Source organism: Hylobates moloch, unplaced genomic scaffold (genome assembly GCF_009828535.3).
Source record: "Hylobates moloch isolate HMO894 unplaced genomic scaffold, HMol_V3 SCAFFOLD_19, whole genome shotgun sequence".
NCBI lineage: Eukaryota > Metazoa > Chordata > Mammalia > Primates > Hylobatidae > Hylobates > Hylobates moloch.
This window is the reverse complement of record NW_026652294.1, coordinates 46,546,587-46,569,342: the sequence shown is the minus strand read 5'-3', so window position 1 is coordinate 46,569,342 and position 22,756 is coordinate 46,546,587. Positions and strand designations below refer to the sequence as shown.

The following is a 22,756-nucleotide window of genomic DNA, read 5'->3' as shown; positions in this document are numbered from 1 at the left end:
TTTACAGGCTGTTATTGAGGGGCCAGGTTCTGAAGCATTTCCATCTGTGTCACACCAAGCAGTATGAAAATGGGAGCCACAGGCCGGGTGCGGTGGCCCACGCCTGTACTCCCAGCACTTTGGGAGGCCGAGGAGGGCGGATCACGAGGTCAGGAGATCGAGACCATCCTGGCTAACAGTGAAACCCTGTCTCTACTAAAAATACAAAAAAAAATTAGCCGGGTGCGGTGGCGGGCGCCTGTAGTCACAGCTACTCGGAAGGCTGAGGCAGGAGAATGGCGTGAACCCGGAAGGCGGAGCTTGCAGTGAGCCGAGATGGCGCCACTGCACTCCAGCCTGGGCGACAGAGCGAGACTCCGTCTCAAAAAAAAAAAAAGAAGAAAAAAAGAAAATGGGAGCCACAATGTTCACACAAGCCAGGTTATTAGCACATTGGCCAGAACTCCAAAAAGTGTTTTGATACAACTTTGGTATCAATTCATATCTCCTCTCCAGCATAAGGGTGCTACAGAGTCAGAATGCAAATATCTGCACAGATAGCAAACTATCTATAAAGAATCAGAGAGCAAATACTTTAGGCTTTGCAGGTCATACGGTCTTAGCAACTACTCAATTCTGCCTTTGTAGCACAAAATCAACCATAGCCATGGACAAGATGTAAATGAGTAGGTGTGGCCCATTCCTTCAATAGCCATTTATCCAATAAAATCTTATTTACAAAAGCAGGTTGGATTCAACATGCAAGCTATTATCTGCCAAACTCTGCTGCAGCAAAACAAGTCAGCTGTACAGAAAATAATTATTCGAGTTCAGAGAAATATAATGCAAGGGAAAATGCTGTCAATTACAAACCTGTTTTATTTAGATCAAACCTAGTGTGACACCAACATCCCAAGTGGCTATAAACTATAGATTAACACAAGCCCCAGTGTGGCCATACTCTTGCCCACCCCCCACCCAAATTGCAAGTATGCAGTAAATAGTAGAGCTTATGTTGGGTACCTGCTGCCCTCCAGGCCACACTCAGTTCCTGGTGCAAAGTGGAGGCCTGGTAAATATTTGTGGAGTTCCCAGTGGCAGTTTTAAGCCAATATCCAACCTTGGTGCTGAGCACTGGAATTAAAAACTAAAGCTCTGGCCGGGCGCGGTGGCTCACGCCTGTAATCCCAGCACTTTGAGAGGCCGAGGCGGGCGGATTACAAGGTCAGGAGATTGACATCATACTGGCCAACATGGTGAAACCCCATCTCTACTAAAAATACAAAAATTAGCTGGGTGTGGTGGCATGCGCCTGTAATCCCAGCTATTTGGGAGGCTGGGGCAGGAGAATCACTTGAACCCGGGAGGCGGAGATTGCAGTGAGCTGAGATCATGCCACTGCACTCCAGCCTGGAAACAGAGCAAGACTCTGTCTAAAAAAACAACAACAACAACAAAACTAAAGCTAAAGCTCTTTGCAGGCCTCCTGTTCTGAGAGTGTCCGGTACAAGAGCTGCTGACAGCTTTCTGACATGGGCCGCGGCAGCACCCAGACCCAGCTCCCCCAGCAGATAGTGGGAAGCTCGAGTTGCACAAAGATCAAAGCTCATTTCAAGGTCAGATTCCTGCTGTAGGAGCAGCTGAGCAATGAAGGAAATACATCAGCCCCCTCAGCTATATTCTTAGCCCAGGGCCTACAACCTAGTAAGTTAAGGGCTCAGAAAGTATGAAGCACTTTTCAATGTAACAGTTCATGTGCATCTTTCATTACCAGCATGGAACCAACCCTGCCCCATATCAAGTCCCACTCTGGGCAATTCATAAAACTGTTCTGACTCAAGATAACGGGTTTTGTTGAAAGTGAAAGGAAGGACAGTTGCAAAAGAGGCAGAAGAGACCTTGGAGAGGCCAAGAGAGAAAAAGCCATGAGAGGGTGAATCACAGAGGCAAAGAGTTATTAATACCTCCCATTTGCATAGTGCTAGACTGTTTTCAAAACATATGACCCCAAGACCAGGACTCCCACGACCAAACCTCCCAACCCACAACCATCACACAGATCGCCATTTTCCTTATTTCTCAGTATGAATGTCATTCCAGAAATAGCTGAGTCTCTGAGAGGCCCCCATCCTAAACAATGTGGCCTTTGCCCATATGCTTCACCCACCAGCTCAAGCATGCCCAAAGCCCAGCGTGGGTCTTGCCCCCTGGGCTTCAACTTCTCCCCAGCTGGTGGCTTTGAAACGGGGCTTGCTGGCCAGGCTAACTTTGCCTATGATTCATGCAGAAAGCAAAACAGATGGAGACAACTACGTGCCAGCATGGAGCTCACAAAGGCAATGAAGACCACATGGGCGGCTCTTTCACCAGGTAATCCTGGGGGCATTTTAGCTAGAGCAAAGCCTGTGTCTGGCCACTAGTGGGCACAAACTGCTCAGTAAGTGGAAGGAACCTTCATGTCAAGGTATTCCGGCTAAACTTGATACAGTTGTTTAATGAACTGCATTCCTAATTAAGAGGCTTTGTGGCAGGCACAGAGCTAGTTTGTGGGGGTCGAGTTCTGCACTTTGACATCCATATCCTTGTTCTGCTAGTGAGTTCTTGGACTTCTAAAGGGAATAACATGCAGCCACTGAGGTACCTGAGGTTACTGGATAATAGTAAGCTGTCTGAGGCTTTTTTATACGCTTGTTGGAAAACTAAAGAAACAGGGAAACAGAGTAGGCTTTGTTTCTCTAAGAATTGCTCTTGGAAGACTTACTCCACCAGATACAAAAGAAAAAGGAGGGGCGTGGGTTGTATGATCAAGGATATCAATCTCCCTCCTTGGTAATTCACAATGTACCATGAATGATCAAAGCCTGCTTAACTTTCAAAACAGTGTCTTTCTAATGGATTTATCAGGAAACTTTTTTTTCCTGTTTTTTAAAACAAGAGCTCACTTAAAAACACTGAGTTTGGCCATAGAAAATGATGGGAAAGGCAGTTGCAATTGCAGTCATGAACTGCATCAGTGAAGAATGAACAGGGAATAATTGGTTTAATTTTAAGATCTTTAGGTTTAAGAGGAATTCTCCCTATAGAAATAATAGAGTTCTCCTCCTTCTTCCCCCAAAGTATGAAAAAAGACCACGCATTATGGAAATTAAGAGCTAGAACAAGAGCCGCTACCCCCACCAGTGACAGTAAACCAATGCCCATCTGCAAGCACAAAACCCATCTCTGCTCCCTCTGCCTACTGAAATTCTACCCCATTGCCAAGGCCCAGCTCAGAGGCCACCTCCTTTTAGGATCCCTCGATGCCACAATTACATCCTGAACATGAACAGAGGCTCTAGGACTCATGCAATGTGCAGGTCCTACCTCACCTTCAGGTCCTACCTCAATGCCCACTCTGCTTTTAGGAAACCAGGGTACCTGCCCCAAGTTACCTAATTTGTTAGAGGCAGACCCGGTGCAGAAAAACAAGGACTCCCTGATGCCCAGACTACTAGTTTTTCCACTACAACACACTGGGGGTGCAGAGAAGTCAATGATATGCTTGAAATCTAATGAATTAAACTATTCTACCACCATTCTTCAGACTTAGAATCCACAAAAGCTAGACAGGGTGGAAGGAGAATGGTGTGGCAAAAAGAGAGAGGCTCCCCTTATTCTCTGCTTATCAGCCTGCCAAGCCAAACCACTGACCAAACTTCAGAAGGGCAAGAAGAGGCCCTGCTTATGCAGCTGGGATTCCAGTGGAATCCCCAGCACCAGAGAAGCCACTGAAAGAAGGAAGGAAAGAAAAACTGCAATCGTCAACTGTTTGAAGAGTCACCATGTAGAGGAGAGACTGGGGTCACCCTGCGGTCATTGTTCAGGAGGCACTATGGAGATTTAAACTCTTTAAGGACGAGCCAAGCAACTTGATAAAACCCAAGTCCAGCACATCAAGCATGAATGAAGGCAACTAGAAGTGACTGGACAAAAGGGGGGCAGTGTTGGGTTTAACAAGGTAATTTCTTTTTTCTTTTCTTTCTTTTTTTTTCGAGACAGAGTCTCCCTCTGTCGCCCAGGCTGGAGTGCAGTGGTGCGATCTCGGCTCACTGCAAGCTCCGCCTCCCAGGTTCATGCCATTCTCCTGCCTGGCACCCGCCACCATGCCTGGCTAATTTTTTTTTTTTTTTTTGTATTTTTAGTAGAGACGGGGTTTCACCGTGTTAGCCAGGATGGTCTCGATCTCCTGACCTCGTGATCTGCCCTCCTCGGCCTCCCAAAGTGCTGGGATTACAGGCATGAGCCACCGCACCTGGCAGAGGTAATTTCTTAAGTGACAATATCTCCTGGCATTCCTCCCTCATCACTTCACTGGCTGCTCATCCCCAGTCTCCTCTCCTTCCTGTACCCTCGTTAACCCCTGGCATGCCCAAGACTTAGCTCTGAATCCTGTTCCCCTTTTCCGCCTTCTGCTCTCAACTCTTCCCCAAGTAACCGTATTCAGCACCACAACATTGAATACCCTTCGGTATAGAGGAATGACCCTTGACTTTGAATTTCCAGCCCAGACCTCTCCCCTAAGCTAAAGACTTCTAAATTGAAGTGATTTGCTGACCTCTCTGATGGTCAAAATATAAATCCTGATTTCTACACCTTCCCCCAAATCTTCTGTTCCTCCTTCAGTCTCCCCATCTCAGTCCAAGACCCAGTTACACATCAGTTGCTCAAGCCCAAAACCTAGAGTCATCTAGAATCATTCTTCCCTAACTCCCTACATCTAACCCATCAGCAAACCCTGTCATGAGACTTGTTTTCTTCTCTACTTCCCCTCCCTAGCTAAGCCACCAGCTACCTCCTAGAGTTCTTGTGAGGATTAAATGCATTGCTTTTCAAAGAATGCCTCGCACTTACGTGAGCTGTCTGTATTCTTAACATCATTGTCATTGTCATCATTGTCATCTCAGTGTCATCATCATGTCTATTCTGGACTATGACCACAAACTCCTCACTGGTCCCCAGTTTCCACTCTTGCCTCTCCCTAGAATTCATTCTCAACAGCCAGAATGACCTTACAAAACACAAATCAAATCATGACACTCTTCTGCTTAAAACCCTTCAATGATGTCCCAACTGTCCCTCTCAGTACCACAGCCTGTGAGACACCAGCGATCCTGCTCCCATCCCTCTCTCCCGCATCCCCCACCCTTCTTTCTTCAGCTAACTCAGGGCCTTGGCTCTTCCCTTTTCCTCCTGGAATTTTCCTCCCGTGGTTCTTCCTACAACTGGTCCCTCCCTGTCTTTTAAATCTCAGACCATATCACTATGGAAGGAAGAGGCCTTCCCTGAGCAGCTCATTCCTCCAGTGATGACTTTCCATTGGATCACCCTATTTCTTTCCTGCAGAGCACGTTCCACTACCCATAGTGATGCATTTATTGTGTATTGCCTGTTTCCTCCAACTCCTTGTGAGCTGCACAATGGCAGGGACCTGCTCTTTCTTGTTCATCTCTGTGCACCCCGTTTCTAGAACAGTGCCCAGTACATAGGACAGGCTCAATACAGTTGAAGAACACATGGATGGATCTATTAGCTCTTCAAAAATAAAAGAGGCTCTCTTGAAGGTGATGAGTTCCCCATCAGTGGCAGGATGAACATGTGGTAAGCATATTGCAGAGGGGTCTGCAGCTCGATGGGATAGGGAGGAGTGATGGGCCAGATGACTCCAGGTCCCTGCCAGTGTTGGGGGCCACATACGTGTGGATGACTGCACACACATGTGGCCCCCAATACTGGCAGGGACCTGACCACAGTCAAAAGGCTTCATCCCAGACAGCCTTCTCTCGGGCACCAAAGATCAACATCCACAACCTCAGGCTGCACCATGGCCAACCCTGCTCCTGAAATGCAAGGGATGTTTTCTTGGTGCTGGTGAAATCTTGGGGATACAATTGAAGATTTTTTATTTTTATTTTTTAATTTTTTTTATTTTTATTTATTTATTTTTGAGACGGAGTCTCGCTCTGTTGCCCAGGCTGGAGTGCAGTGGCGCAATCTCGGCTCACTGCAAGCTCTGCCTCCTGGGTTCACGCCATTCTCCTGCCTCAGCCTGTCTGAGTAGCTGGGACTACAGGCGCCCGCCACCATGCCCAGCTAATTTTTTGTATTTTTTTTTTTTTTAGTAGAGACAGGGTTTCACCGTGGTCTCGATCTCCTGACCTCGTGATCCGCCCACCTCGGCCTCCCAAAGTGCTGGGATTACAAGCGTGAGCCACCACGCCTGGCCAAAAGTTTTTTTAAAGCAAAGACTATAGTTTCCAGGTCATATGATTCAGACACAGGTTCAAACAAACATTTCATACTAATTCCTGGGTATTGGCATCAGAGAAACTGTAAGGGTTGAAATCCTGGCATGCTGACAACTGATTCCATCCTCTGTACCTCCCTTGCACCACCAGGGTCTCAGCATCTCATAAAAGCCTGTAAAATCCAGAGCCATTACTTGGGTAGAGATTACGGGTTGCCTCAGGGAGCCATAAAGATTTTAAAATGTAAAACATGAACCCATAAATGCAGAAGGTCTCCTGTGTTTTCTAAAATCTGGCCAAAAGCTGAGCCACAAACAAGGAAATTGTCTGGTGTCCTTGCCAAAATGACAGTGTCACCAAATTGATAAACAAGTCTGGGATCACTTTGAAGACAGGGATGATAGGAGACCACCAGGGGCTCAGGTTGGGAGCTTCTGAGACTGGCAAGATTTAGTTTCTCTAATTTTCAACCCAAAGCATTGATCTAATGCCGCACACAACCCATTGATAGTCATGAGTTTGCTGTTGCTGCTGCTGTTTAAATGGAAAAGAAGAGTAGTAAGTGGTCATCTTCTCAGTGTCTGGTGCTGGTCCAGCCCACACACTGTGGCGGAGCAGACCCATCTGTTGTCACTGGGAAACGAGAGGCTGCAGGTACTGCCCTTAGACAATGGAGATGGCCAAGGATGTTTGGGGACAGATTAGAGGAAAGCTCAACAATTCCCTTCATGCTTTGGTGTTGAGCACTGGCCTCCTCTTTAAAAACCAAAATGATTCAAAAAGGGACACACTTTTTGTGCCTAACACCTCAGCACGAAAAAGTTTATCAACTACCTTTTCTTCCGAGACAAGAGAGGACTTTGTGAGCAGGGACAGGCCCTGAGAGACAGATCTTACTGAAGACAAACTCTGCCTGGGTCCTGCCTCATCACTGAAGCTGATGAAGACCAGCCAGGGGCCAGGGCAAGCTAGGACTGTGCCCTTCCAGCTCTTGGGCTCCCAAGTCGCCTGTGGCTTAATTCCAGTATTCTGACCCATTCTACTACACATCAGGTCCACACAAATTAAACAAAGAGCAGGGGATTGCTTGTGAGAACTTGGACTTGATATTTGGATCTTGAAGACTTCAAAACAAAAAGCACTGGTTTATTCAAGAGCAGGGCAAATGTTTTGCCTGAATCCTTTGGGTCAGTGGATTTTAAACTCACCCGTAGGGTCTTCGGGAGGAGGCTTGGCACACCCCTTCCCCTCACCAGAGCCTTCCAGATTGTATGAGTTTGCAAACTAAAGCTCTTAAGAACCGGCCTCATTCAAAGCTACCCCATGGACCCTGCCTGCCATGCCCTGGGGCTCCACTCTCTTAATCAAGGCAGAGCGAACCTACTTGTTACTCAAACATAAAATGCTCATAGTTATTTTCTGATTGTGAAAATAAAAGATCTCAATGAGGAAAACAGGTAAGGCAGCAAAAGAAAGAAAACAGCCAAAGTGATAAGAATCCCGTCACCCAAAATTATCACTGAAAATATACTGATGCATTTCTACCTTGTACAATTTCTGATATGTTTTGCCTTATAGAGGCTTCTGGACTGTCACTCCAACTTGGAATCAAACAGACCAATGAGAAACCCGTGGAAGACAGCAGGTCTAAGGAAATCGCAAAGATTAGAAATGTATGCATTTGCACCCAACTCCTTCCTAGTGTGGGTGGGGGGGAACCTTTGAGATGGTCTGTGATTCTACTTACCCCTCACTCTTTGTTCCCACTAGTCTGCCCTGCTCTCTGTCCCTCAACTATGCCAAGCACCTTCCCTCCCCAGCGATCTTGCACTTGACGGTTCTTCTGTACGGAACTTCCCCGAGATGTTCATATGTCTGGCTCCTGGCTACTCCTCAAGGAGACGTTCCTTCACCACTGCAATCCCTCTTTATCTCATTACCCTGTCTTATATAGCTCTTACCATTGCCCCCAAATTCTCCATATTTACTGACTGGTTTGTCCAGTAAAACATAAGCTCTTGTTCACTCTTGTAACCTTAGTACCTACAATAGTCTCTGGTACACGACAGTTGTTCAAGAAATAGTCCTGCATGAAAGATCAGAAGAGAAATGGAGAGACTCCCGAAGTGGGAAGTTCACATTTCAGGAAGTGAGAAAATGCTGAAATTCCAAGACGAGGGGAAGAGAGATGGGAGGTGAGACTTAACAGAAGCAGGAGTGGATCATTCAGGGAGATTCCAATGGGCCTTGTTAAAGATTTTCATCTGAAGATTAGGACCAATGAACGGCCTCTGAAAGGTTTCAGAATGAGGAGTGATACAATTAGGTTTGTGTTTTTTTAAATATCAGCCTGGATTCCATATGAAAAATGAGTCACAGAGGAGCAAGAAAGGGTTCAGGCAAACTAGTTAGGAGGCTGCCCTGGTGCCTCTGACAAACGAGGAAGCAGCATGACCACAGGTGGGCAACAGGCATTGGAACAATGGGGTGGCCTGAGGGACCCATGACAACGCTGAGAAGAGAAAGAAGGAAACGCCAAGGCAGACTCTAGATGTTTGGCTTGCGGGCTGGTGAAGCAGCATTCACTAAAACACTAGAAAGTGACAAAGGGATTGATTTGGCGGAGGAAGATAAGGACTGTCTCTGGCCTAGTGGCTTGGGGGCCTCTCTTAGATATCCCAAGGGAAGTGGCCAGGAGATAGCTGGATAAACAGGTCTGGGATTCAGAAGAGAGCTCTGGACTCATTAAGTAATAATAAGACGGCCAGGCGTGGTGGCTCACGCTTGTAATCCCAGCACTTTGGGAGGCTGAGGCAGGTGGATCACCTGAGGTCGGGAGTTCGAGACCAGCCTGACCAACATGGAGAAAGCCCATCTCTACTAAAAATACAAAAAATTAGCCAAGCGTGGTGGTGCATGCCTGTAATCCCAGCTACTCGGGAGGCTGACGCAGGAGAATTGCTTGAACCCGGGAGGCAGAGGTTGCAGTGAGTCAACATCGCGCCACTGAACTCCAGCCTGGGCAACAAGAGCGAAACTCTGTCTCAATAATAATAATAAGACTTCACCTGTACCTGGAGAGGTGGTGGAAATAGAGAGAGAGAAGCCTCAACAGATCTTAAGGTTTCTGAGAAGAGTCCATATGAGAATGGTGGGGTGGCTGACAGAGCCCAGGATGCAGCAGAGATGGACTCTTTGAAGAATGCTAAAATAACTGGGACTTATGGAACTGCATAGGGCCCAACTGAGCTATTGCAAAAGAGTATGATTGGGTATGGGAGGGGATGGTCAAACCCTCAAGGGAAGTATTCCACACCAGGCTTACAGAGAGGTATTTGCTGCCAAGTTTCTATGATTCGAGAAGCCATGCTTCCCCCAAGGCCGAATGACTTTATTTCTCAGCCTCTCTTATAAATAGGTGTAGGTGTGACCATGTCGCATTTCATTAAAAGAAAAGGGGAATCATTCTTCCCCACCTCCTTTCTCCACCCTACTGCTTGAATCATGGATGAGATGGCTGGAGCTCTAGCAGCCTTTTGTTTACTGAAGATGACAGCCAAACCCAAGAGATCACAAAGAAATGAGCTAGAAAGTGTCTGCATCTCTGACAATTTCATGGAACCTCCATGTCTCTCTCAGGCTACCTACTTCCAGACTTCTTTGAAAAGAGAGACAAATAAATGATCTTATTTAAGCCCCTATCATTTGAAGATGTTCTCTTATACGCGGTCAACCCTAATCCTAACCAGAACACTAGCCAACCTGTCTACCCCATCCCCTGCCTTGTTCTACCCTTACCTTAGGTCACATCATTGCCCTAACAGGGAATATTCTCCTCCCCATCGCCTGTATTGACTTAAATCCTGCCCATCCTTTGGAGGATGGATCAGATTCTACCTCCCACCAGAGATTTCCCTTCTGCTTCGTCCCTGAACTCAGGCGCTGTCTGCCTGCCTCCCTTTGGGCATCTGGCCTGCTCTGCCTGCCAAGGGAGTGATTCAACCTTCCATACTTATCTCCTGACTCCTCGACCAGGCTCGGGACCATCAAGGCAAGGCCCATGCATTCCAGATCCTCGTATTCCCTGGGCCAGAGAGGCACTGGATACAATATCATAATGAATATCCCCACACTAAGCCTCTCTTACCTCTGCCCACACGAGGCAGATAAGGAGGGGGTGCCAGAAAGTATGCAAACACATTTAGAAAAATGAGAAGGCAGGCGGAGTCAAAGTCAGTTAGTTAAAAATCTAAAACTATTTCTAATATTAAGATGTAGCCTGGGGGCAAGATCTGGTATGTCTCTTTCAAACTATATAATCTAGATGTTAGACTGCCTCATGGCACGATGTCAGGAGGCCCCATTCGTGTAGAAAACAACATGAGTGGCAACCCCCAGAGAGAGCTGAAGTGTCATGGTCATGCACCAGAAAAATGAGTCCTTTCAGAAAAAAATACCAAGTCACATGGTGCAGTGGCTCACACCTGTAATCCCAGCACTTTGGGAGGCGAGGTGGGTGGATCACCTGAGGTCAGGAGTTCGAGACCAGCCTGCCCAACATGGTGAAACCCCTCTCTACTAAAAATACAAAAATTAGCCAGGCGTGGTGTTGGGCGCCTGTAATCCCAGCTACTCGGGAGGCTGAGGCAGGAAAATCACTTGAACCCAGGAGGCGGAGGTTGTAGTGAACCGAGATCGCACCACTGTTTATTTTTTCACACTTGCAACATATTCTTCACAAATCTATGTCAATAATGAATTGATTACTTAACAAGTATTTTTTTTTCAAATATACTTTCTAAGAGCAAATACAGACAAGGTAAATGGTTTGCAATGAGCATAGTTCATTTGTAAAGGCAGTATAATGTTTTAAAAATTACACATTTTTTTCAGCTTATTGTCTGCTGCCACAATTGTTAAACTCAATCAAAGAGGCCCCGGAGGATTCGCCACTTAAGGCTGAAGTTGTAACAAGTGCTGCCACGTTGGGGAAGATAGCAGCAGAGATAACCACCACTGGGGAACTGTAAACGGAAATTTCAAATTTAGATTAAGCCTGAGTGGAGTGAAGGCAAACCCAGAGTGTTCAGGTGCAGCGTCCAGATGTTTTCAAAATGCCCTGATGGTGAGAGCTGAGAAGGGAGATGTGGAGAACAGACACTCTGTGGGCCTCACGGAAAGCAACGAGGCCGATTTGAAACCCACACTAAGGAGGCATTGTAAATGAACCCAAGAACATGAGCTTGGCACAGAAGGAACAAGTTGAGAGATAAGAAGTTTCCTGATTAAAATAACCCTACTGCCTCTTTGAGATCTGCTTGTAGCACCAACTGACAGCTATTTCCAACGGAAGAAGACACCAAATGTAAATCCGTAACATGCTACAGGTCAATATTGCTTTCTTTCCTGCAGATGGTTTAAGCACAACTTAGCAACTCCTCTGCCGCCTCGTTTCTGCTGAAACTTAGCCGGGTTTTAACACGCCTGCCGAAACTGCCCCCTTCCGGGCCCAAGAGTCCAGGATTCCGTGCCAAGCCGCGTGGCCAGATGCCACTTGGGGATGGCGCCTGTGAGCACCAAAGCCTGCCCTTTTCGGGCTGAGTCACTACTTGTAACCACCAGGTGTCAGTAGCGAGTAAGGAGACTCCCATCCGGAGTGCTCAGGGAACTTCACCCAGACCCGAAAGGGGCAGACACCGGATGCTGTGGCTTTGGGGGACAAGCAGTGCTACGGTCACATTCTCAGGCACTCATGAGTATTTCATTTACTCAGTTGCCAACTCACCATGCAAACCCACCACGTAATTTCTGGGATGGCTTTAATTCAATACTTTTCACACACTCAGAGACAAGATTAAGCACTGTTCTCACTCCAATAGGACTGGGAACTTTCCTCCGCTCCCTCCCCAACCCAGAAGGTAAAAACATAAAGCAGGGTTTTCTACTCCTTGCTTATCTTCTCCATGTAAATTACCAAACAGTATTTTAGCAGTTTCTATTTGTACTGTGGTTCAAGGAATTTGGTTTATAATGCTTCGGCTTGGGATATGCTTGGGTATTACTGGGTACAGAGCCGTAAGAGGGAAAGTCCAGCAAAGAAACTGGATTATGCAAAGCCAGGACCAAAGGCCACTTCACTGTCTGTTTTATTGAAATGGATCTAAATTGGTTTCTCTCATCTGGTGTAGCATCTTGAACATATATACTGCATCTATGAGTAGCTGCAGCAACATTTAAAGCTGTATTTCCACGGCCCTTTAAACCCAGGATGTTAGGAAAGCTCTGCTGTATCTCTAGGTCCTTCCAGCCTGAGGACACATCTTTCGGAACAAAAGATCATGTGGATCCAGGTCCACGGGCTCTTAACATCAATCGCTGTGGCCTACCCAGCCACCAAAACAGCTCATCCTGTTTACCTCCGCCTGTCTGCATCCAAACATGCAGGGATCCTGGCTGGGTGTTCCTTTCCCTCTGGGTGCTTGGGGTATCTAGTTGGTGCTTCTGCTGCCAACTATCCCTTAATTTGAGCCTCATGAAGCCTGGCTTCCATATCTCACAAGCAAACATGCTGAGGACAGAGGAGAAATACAATCTTCTGGATTAAGGACCCCAAGGCTTAGCTTAGGGTTTTGCAAATAGCTTCAAGTCCCCATCTTGCAACAAGGAAACATTCAAAGGTTTTGATGCTAGGTGGCATCACTGAGGCCCAAGACCTGGAAAGGCAGTCAGTCTTGTGTCCATATAACTTCTGGTGCAGTGAGCTAGCCCCACTGTCACTGCAGCAGAAAGGGGCAGGGCATTTCTGAATAGAGACAGCCACCAAACCAAAGATACATGTTTGATCCAATGTCCCAAGGGGGTCTGCCTACGGCTTAGCTATCATACCACCTTTACAGCTCCCATGACGACATTTTTTTAAATCACAAAAAGCATTATCCTTAGTGATCAGGAGGGTGCTAAGGGCATGTCTCTAGGTAGAGTGAATCGCAATGATGCCCAGGATCTCAGCTTCCCCAGCGAGATCACCACCCCTCCCATTTTCCTTGGACTCATGGCTCCCTGTCACATCCCACCCCACCCCAGCAACAACATTCTGGCTTGTGTCTTCCAATAAGCGTTTCCAGCTCTGGACTGAGAAACGTGTTACAGGCATCTGAGGACAAGCTCGCAGAGCACGAAACCAGCCTCACCGTTTGGCGATGATGAGAAACAGTGGTGGACATTTCCTGAGGAAGAGGTGCTGCAGTTCTGCCAGAGATCAGTTGCGTGTCCATTGCCCACGATCCATTGCTAGAGAGAATCAGATAGATATCCTGAGTCAGGGAGGGAGTGAGGAGTGAAGGAAAAGGGGAAGGAGAAAGGCCCAGGGATGGCGAAAAGCACCCTCATCCACCTAGCCACCCCGCCCACCCCTGCATGGTAAGAGCCAATGTTTATGACTTAAAAGCATCTTGTAAATGGAGAAGTTCCACATGCACACAGAAACGATTATGTGCAGAGATGTTTACTGTAGTAGAAGGAGCCATGAACTCAACCTAAGACACCTGCGTTCAAGCCTTCTCTCCTCCCAGCATCTCGGGATCATTCCCCAAGCCCGCCTCTCTGAGTCTATTTCCTTGTTTATAGCTCCTGTCAATCTGATATTATCATCACCAGGCACAATGGAGATACTGTGAAGATGCTTGTAAATGTTAAACTAAGTCACAAATCCCCAACCTAATTATTTCTCACAGAGACTAGACAATCATGCTTACAGGCCGGGCACGGTGGCTCACGCCTGTAATCCCAGCACTTTGGGAGGCAGAGGTGGGCGGATCATGAGGTCAGGAGTTCAAGACCAGCCTGGCCAACATAGTGAAACCTCTTCTCTACTAAAAATACAAAACAAACAACAACAACAAAAAAAATTAGCCGGGCGTGGTGGCGGGCACCTGTAATCCCAGGCTGAGGCAGGAGAATGGCTCGAACCCGGAAGGCAGAGGTTGCAGTGAGCCAAGATCATGCCACTGCACTGCAGCCTGGGTGACAGGCTGCAGACTCCGTCTCAAAAAAAAAAAAAGAAAGAAAACGAAAAAGAAAATCATGCTTACAACGTGCCTTAAATTAAGAAGTGAAAGCCACCATTGGAAAACTGCCTGAATGTCTGTTCATCTTCGTCGCCAGGAAAATAACTTTAAGATCTAATGGGCTGGACAGTTTTGTAACAGAAATTTCTCTGATGGCCTGTTCCTACCAGTGGAAGCTTTACTAACAAGGTGTTGTGTTCATGCCATAAAGCCGACATGGGACCTGTGAACTCTTTTCCAGAAAAGCCCATTTTAACTTTCCAATTTCAAGTCCTAAAAGGGTGTTTTATAAATTAATTCACCCATCTGACTATGGTTTGGAGAAAAAAAAATCATAAATACTCCTCTTCTTCAACGAGGCTGCATCAAGAAAAAAAATATTAAACAATCTTATCAAATGAAGGTCGGGGACCCCTAGATCGGCTCTGAAGTTATTTGGCTTAAATAGAGACCTGCGCAGCTAACCCAGCCCAGCGCTCGCTTCGTTCTTATCACTGAATCTGCTCTCGTTTTCTCAAAGCAACTGGAAGGGGGCAGATTGCCAGAAACTTCCCTGGGACGTCTGAGACTGTCTGCAAATAACACAGTCCTGAACCAGAAGGAGCACGGGCTGGGAACCCATATGGGGAAGGGCGGGCCGCGCAGGGAGCCTCCCCTCCAGGCACTCACGCTGACGATCGTGGAGACGAACAGCAGCACCAGCACCGCGACGTGGAGGACGATGATACTCAGCAACAGGAGGAGCATTCTGGCGGCAAGTTCTGCTCAGCGGAGTTTCTGCCTGCGGGGAGAGCGCTGGGCGTGAGGCCGAACGCACTGGGCCGAGCGAGGGAGGCGCGCGCAGAGGGAGGGTCCCGCTCACTAGCGGAAGGCCGGGCCTGGCCCAGCGCCCGCAGCCGGTCCCGCGCGGGTCAGGAGCCTTCGCGCCGCCTGCCGCCGAGAGGGGGCAGCAGCCGCCTGCAGGACCCGCACCCAGTGCCCAGCGCCCAGCCGGGCCCGCCTGCAACGGAACATCTTTTGCTTTTGGAAACAAAACAAGCGGTTCGCACGTCTAAAACCACCTAGCGAACAGGGGTTTCCAGAAACTATGAGCAGAGGCCACTGCACGCTTCCACCCATCCCAAGCGCCTCCCGGCGACCTCCCTGGAAAGTGAGAGGTCAAGTTCTCCGAGACCCCGGTTCAGATGGTGAATTCCCCTATGGGTTGGAGGTAGGGGTGAGGGGAGTAGGCGCCCAGATTTCCGTCTGAGACCTGGAGACAGCCGTGGCATGCGGTGGGGGAGACAGCGGCGAGGAGGCTGGTTTCCCAGACCCCAGTGCTCTCCGCATTCCGTTCGTCTCCAAGTTTCCACCCAATTCTGCCAGCGTAGAGGAACGGTCCTGGCCCCAGCTCAGCCTCGCGCAGACTCTGGCGGCTCCGGAGAGGCGGTGCAGAGCCAGAGTAGTGTGGAAAGGAAAGAATGGCTCGGGAGGGTTGCCTGGACCCTGCACTTCCCGTCCACCGCGCGCTTCCCCAGGCAGCCCCTGGGGGCAGAGGGCATTCTGCTCCTGTGCTAGACCCACGTGCTCGCCTAGGGGTCCAGTCTGCACCCCAGGCACTCAAAGCCAGGACACGGACCCCATCAAGCCTGAGCTCCAGTTTGGGCGCGGTGGGACAGGAGCCCAGGAGCCTGGACCGTAGGGAGTAGATGTCCAGCGGACGGGAGAGAGAGACAGAGGGTAAAAGGCTGAGTCCGAGAATTTCAGCCGGTCAGAACCGGCAGGACATTTATCCCAAGTAATGCGGTCCTCGCCCCTCATTTTAAACTTTGGGGGAACTGAAGGCTGGGATGACCTGTTAGAGGACATGCATGGCTGTGAAAGATGTGGCTGAGACTCTGGGGACCATTTTAGGCAGAGTCTTGGGCCAGGGAGACAACGTTTCAATAACCCAGTTTGGAAAGTACCCAATCCCAGGCCCCTCCGTTCCTCTCCACAAGCATCACATTCAAAGAAACTCTGGAATGCACTGGAAGAAATAAACAAGGATTTCTGATGACTCCCAGAGGGTTTGAATTAAACCGATGGCAGGAGGCTGGGAACTGGGGAACCACAGGAGTCCAGCACTCTCGGGATGTCCGCCACAGGGGCTGTTTTGCCAGTATGTCCCAGAGTCAACGCCTCTTCAGCAAGGCGAAAACTGGGCCGCCCTTATCCTCTATCCAGACACCAGCTCCATCACCCTTACCCTGTAAGGTCTTACAGACCATGAAGGCTCTCCTCGTTGTATTACTCCAAGCCCCATTGGAGGGAAACAGGACACACAGGGGACCCTGTGCCCCTAAACAGAAGCCCCAGAGAGCTGGCCAAAGCCCCGCGCCTGCTCTGCGCTTTCTGGCACCCTTACTGGAAGATGCCCACATTTCTCCCCCATCTCCTTCACTCTCCCCACCAAATCACTTACAGCCCAAAGGAACAGCTGTCCCGATCCTCAGGGTGGCCTCAAGCACAAACTCGGGTGCGTTGGCTCCGCTGCTGGCGCCGCCAAAGCTGCGCTGCAGGGCTGCGCGCGCGCGAAGCAAGGGGGCAGTGGGAGGCTCCTGGCGTTCCCCTTTAACGGGAACAACGCCCTGTTTGCGTCGCTGCAGTAGGGTGTGTCCCTGGGTCAGCGTGTGCGGGAGGGCGGGACTCAGGGAGGAGAGGGGGCAGGAGAGAGGGAGGGCAGGAGACAGTTACTTGGCCTTAAATGCGCCTCAGGAAAAAGTCGGTCTCTGCAAAACCGCGGCGAATTTTACTCGAAACCAGAGGCGGCTGAGCTTTCTCACCTTCCACCTCCCTCCTCCCCTGGCCCTGTGGAGATCATGGAAACCTAGTGTTGACCGAGAAACTGGCTCCTCAGCCCACTCTGGGAAGACCCAGCCAAATGTAGCTCAGTGGATGCCCAGGACTGGGCTTCGGAGCGCGCCGACGCCGACCGCGCCCGCGCGGGGCTGAGGCTGGATTCCTCTCCCACTAATAGAGGGCAGCGGGCGCTTGAGAGCTGGAAGAAGTCCCTTTCCTCTCGGGTCCTGGAGCCCTGCCCTGTCCTGGCGTCTTAGCCGGGCACTCCTGCCCCGCGCCTGTCCCCGCTATTACTGTCTGCACCTACGAAGCATGCCGGCTTCCTAGGATTGGCTGGGATTGATCTAGCGGGCTTCGCTTGGGTGCGAATTAGGGGAAGAAAAGTCCGGCCGAATGCTGGATAGCATGGTCTGGAATTGGGCTCCTCCTAGCCTGGGCAAAACCAGACTACCACCGAATAAGCTCCAGGCAAAGTGTTCCTGCAGCAGTCGGGCTTGGCTGTCAGCCTTGGCTGGCGTCCTGGCCATGGGGTTTGGGGGGCGGGTGCGAGGTGGCCATTTGAGGTGGGGTTGGAGCAGCCAAGGAAATCAGCTGATTCATAGCCTCCTAACGTGGGCCGCCCAGCGTCACAGGGAGAGAGGCTAGCCCTTCAGTCTCGGCTTGGCAGAGGCGCGCCCAACTGAGACTCCCGTGCGCAGGCCAGCCTTAAGGCACGGGACAGGGAACAGGAATGTGGATGTTAAAGGTTTTTGCCTGAAAATGCAGCAGTTCACACACGCGCGCGCGCGCACACACACACACACACACACACACTTCCCTACTTCTAGTGTACTGTGTCATAGAAGCTCATCACTCTCAATGATTCAAATAATTCTATATTATTTTACGATTTGAAAGGAGCTGCTCTTTTAGCTAATTGTATATTCTTACTGTAAGTAAAAATAAATTTGAAAAAATCTTCAAACGATGATCTTTTTAAAACTATCGTGTTATCAGATTAAAATGAAGCGTACTTGTAAAAATTGTATTTACAGTGCCTGTTATATGCCAGGCACTATGCCTGGACTTTATATGCATGGTCTGTGAGAGGCAGTATGGTGCAGTGGTTAGGCACTCTGGATCTGGGCTCCGACCAACCTAATCACCCTGCTTACTTTTGTTGTGAATTTGGGCAATTTCTCAAGTTCACTGAGCTTCAGTTTTCTCAGGTGCAAAAGGAACTAGTAATGCCTGCTTTAAAGGTTTATGGTGGTGATTGAAGGAGACAATATGTACAAAGCAGTTAACATCGTGTCTGCAACATAATAAGGGCCCAGTGCCCAAACTGCCACCACTATTATTATATCACATTTAACTCTCACATCAACCCTTCAGGGAAGACCTGACCACCTCTGCACTAAAGTAGCTTGTAACTCTGATAGGTAGGTAGGTAGGTAGGTAGATAGAGAGATAGATAGATAGATAGATAGATAGATAGATAGATAGATAGATAGATAAAGATTTATAAATCAAAGTGCATATGCAAGTAGAAAAAAAAAGTCTAAAGACATGGAAGTGTTTTCTTTCCTCCATAGGTCATTTTATAGGTTAGATTTGCTCTAGAAATTATTACTTTGTTTTATGCCATTTGGACATTTGTTTATTTAACCAACACTTATGTGATCACAACATACTCAGGACTGTTCTAAGTAAGCACTTTACAAATATTAGCATATCTAACTCAGAGTTTTCTTTCCCTTCCTTTGTGATCTTCAAATAAACTTTTTAATAAAGTCTAATACACATACAGAAAAGTGCATATATTGGGTGCTACAGCTCGCTTCTTCCTTTCTTTTGAACCCAATAGTTTAATCAATAACCACCCAGGTCACAGCCACACCATACGCTGCCGGACAGGTAAACCCAACCCATCTGTCCCTCACTGCCTCTGGCCTCCTGCCTGGTTCTCAGTGGTGGGAGAGGAAATGCTACTGAGTGCCTGCTGACCGGGCTTGCCACACCCAGAGCCCAGCTGGCCAAGGCTCTGCCACAGGTGGCAGCTTCTTCCTAACCTGCTTACCAAGGCCACCTGCCAGCTGCGTGTGCACAGCTATTTTCCACGGGGGAAAAAGCATCTAGATTCCTTTCTTCCTTTCAATCTGGATGCATTAGGGTTTCTAGATGCTCTCAGATGGCCCCCCACCTCCCTAGCCAGAGTGTATATCCACCTCTTAACCAAGGATATAAAAAGCCCTCTGAATCTCCAGTCAATTCCAACACAAATGCACCATCTCTCCTGCAATCCTTTTCATTCGCAGCTTGCAGGGGGTGGGGAATTAGGCAATTCTTGTAAAGCATAGGCACACATCACCCAGAGGCACAGTTTGCCAATAAAACTCACCCGGCCAAACAGCGTAACCCCTTCTTCCAGGCAGATTTCTTTGCAGTCAAATGCAAGGGATGCTAAGGCAAGACCCTCCCCACAGGGCAGCCAGAGACCCGCAGCCGACAGACTAAGCCTGCGGCTTCCAACCAGGCTCCCCGAGATGTTCCCTGGTGGTGCTCCCTGTAACTGAAGCCAGACCAGGCATCTTTCCAGTTTATTCAGGGGCTGGTCCAATGTTGGAATATGTCATGGTGGCCTGAGAGGTTCTCAGCCTCTATTATTTAAAGAGACAGTGTCCAACTTTGTGTGCTTTCCAGAATACAGTAATCCCAAGAGGCCCTGCAGGTCATGGAGAAACTGGAATCAGAAGGGATAAAAGCTTTGAGTATGCCTGAAGCCTGTGATGCCAAGGCTGTTCTCTCTGGAAGTGCCAACCTGTGTAATAGCCAAGAGGTCCCACTGGCTCCCCTCCCCTCCCAGTGAATTCTGCAGAGATTAAATATACTGTGCGAAGGATCTGTGTCCACAGTGTTACATATGTGCAGGTAAGTTTTCTTTTAAATAAACTTCATTTTAAGGAGCCCAAACATTGCACAGCTAATCTCTCACAGCATCACAGCAGTGAGCCAAATGTCTCAAGAGTCACCAAATCAAGCCTGCTTTGTTCCAACCCCTGGTTGGAAAGACTCTCCGTTACCTGCCCTGTCTGCCTAGACCCCATCGCAAATGATCACATGTGTTGTACATTAGAATAAAACTTAGGGAAATGGGTTCTTCCGACTCTGTCTTTAATGTGCCCTAATCAAGCTGAGCTTCATGAGATAATTCAATGTAAGTAAACAAACTCCTATTGAAAACTACTGAAAACTTTCTAACCTGTCAGGCAGGATAGGCTGGAAGAGCAAATGGAAATTCTTGGCGAGGGAGGTAAAGGAAGTTATGGCATATTTAGGTTCTTTGCAGCGTACCCACTCCAGCTCCCAGAGAGTCCTCCATCCTTTCAACCGCTTCTAGCTGCAAACTCCGACACAAGGGGACTGGTTTCATTGCATGAGTTTCCTGGAATTCTGGCACTTGGGGCATAAGACTTCCTCTTGTGTCAGGGATCCCCAGTCTGGAGAGACCTGCAGAGTTTGGAGAAGTCCCTCCCTGTCACACACTTTACGTTTGGTTGGACTCTCCAGTCACAAGGGCCTCTCAATGGCCCTCTCCCCTGTTCTACCCACAGCCAGCATCACAGCCAGTGCCAATAAACAGTTTCACCTTTCTCTCTTTGCTGAAATCAGTTTTATTTTTCACAGCAGTGGTTCTTTAGAATCACTCGAGAGATTTGCGAATGACCTAGCCTGGGCCATGGGCAGAGAAGCTGACTCAGGTGGTTTGGGATGGGGCTCAGGTGTGGGTAATTTCCAGTGTCTCTCCCCCGGCTGGATGTTTCGTTGTCCAGCCAGGTTGTCATGTGGAGTTAGATTGTCATTGATTTCCTTCCAGCTCCCTTCTATTGTGGAACCCAAATGGAGATGAGGTGCAGTGTGGGCTGCTGCAGTATTATGCAAGTTATAGGTCTGTTCTGCCAGGCAAAACGGGGTGTGTGTGTGTGTGTGTGTATCTGTGTGAATGTGTGTGTGCATTTGTGTGTGTGCATGACAGAGAGAAAAAGAGAGAGAGAGAGAGAGAGAGGAGCTTCCCTCAATCCTCCTCTGACATGGTCTGTACGGGGACTGGGAACAGGGAGCCTCTCCAGACAGCCTTTTCCTGGGAACTGCCATGATCAGCTCCAAAGGCTACATGACAGAGGCTGCTGTCCCTCAGGCCAGGATCAAGCCTGAAGACATCTAAGATTATTTCTGATCTAAGAGCTGAAGATTCAGAGGAAAAGGGGTAGGGCCTGGTGAGTGTGGAGCATGGCTTCCGGCCAGATAGGACCAGTCTGATGAGCCCTCCCTCTCTCCTTCCATGAGCTCCACATTCTGAGACCTGCTCTCTTGGCCTCACGTCTCTTTTGCCCAGGTCCTCCATCTCCAGCAGCCAAACCCTGAAGTCCCTGTTGGCTGTCAGCACCAGAGCTGGTCACTGTTGTGTGTCACTGGCCCTGTCTACCAGATGCCAACACACTTGTCTTTACTCATCTGGGCCAGACTCTCTTCCCTTCCCAGAGTCAGGTGAGGAAAACTCCTTCCTGGGCCCCTGTCTCCCATTTCCAATCACCCTGTTCTCAGCCAAAAGGGACCCCTATCCCATGCATCTGTGTTGAGCAATGTCTCTGCAAAGCTGTAGGCAATATCCCACTGAGCCTCTTGCAAAATAAACACATAGAATAGTCACCAAATAACATTGATTATTACTTGCTATCCTCCCTTCCATTTATGGATAGGAAAAATGAGAATCGGGATTCTCTGAGGAAACACAGTTGAGTCAATGAGACTGGCTATTTCCAGCACCTGAGCTGTTCTGCTCCACCATGCCCCGTCGGCTCAGTAGCATCCATTATCCGCAAGTCCTTGATAATGATGATAATAGGTTATATTTACTTCGTGTTTAGCATATGCCAGGCACCATCTTGAACATTTTATATGCGTCAAATCACTTAATCCTCACAACCATATGCAATAGGCACCCCATCATCCTCTTTTAGAAGAGGGAGAAACTGAGGCACAGCGAGATGTTCAGTCACTTTCTCAAGACACACTGCAAAGAAATGACAGAGGCTGGATTCCAACCAGGCATTCTGGCTACAGATCCCGTACTCACAGCCTGGGCTATCTCACATTCTGCCATGCCCCTAATTGTGCCCAGCACGTTCCTAGCATATCTTCTCATCACGCTTCCACAGACACTATCATTTAATGTCCTATTCGTATGAAAGATGTTCTCACATTGTACATAGTTATGCATTCATGTTTCTTTTTTCATCAAAAAGCAAGAACATATCCTAAGAAATCCATTTGTTTTCAGCACCAGTCACATTAGTACAGCTTTCAAGAATCCTGTCTCATCCTGCCAACAAGGCTTTGTGCTCCTCCGGGGACTTTTGCATTCCATATGTCTGTATAGCACCAGCACTGGCAGAACCCTGCCTGTAGGTGACAATTTAATTTCATAAGAATGAAATGTTGTCCATGACAGTGGAATCCCAGCAGACTCTTGAAGAGGGAGGAAGCCCTTCTGCACTTTATAGCTCATAAAATGCTGTTAACATATAGCAGTATCTTATTTAAGGGGAATCATTATAATCATTTTCT

At 48.4% G+C, this 22,756-nt stretch overlaps 1 protein-coding gene across 2 annotated transcripts in view; it reads right to left on the bottom strand.

Moving 5' to 3' along the window:
* PMP22 (peripheral myelin protein 22) overlaps positions 1–16,909 on the bottom strand; it is a 32,877-nt gene extending 15,968 nt beyond the window's left edge. Inside the window, exons 1-3 of one of the 2 annotated variants that reach the window (XM_032138165.2) lie at positions 16,773–16,909; positions 14,999–15,110; positions 13,454–13,553 (exon numbers count right to left, since the gene is read on the bottom strand). In XM_032138165.2, the coding sequence (XP_031994056.1) occupies positions 13,454–13,553; positions 14,999–15,076 (178 nt within the window). In that variant the 5' untranslated portion in view covers positions 15,077–15,110; positions 16,773–16,909. Of the gene's footprint in view, positions 1–13,453; positions 13,554–14,998; positions 15,111–15,581; positions 15,702–16,772 lie in introns of those variants that run through there. The other variant, XM_058431398.1, reaches the window with a different exon arrangement.
* Between the last annotated feature and the right edge of the window lie 5,847 nt (positions 16,910–22,756).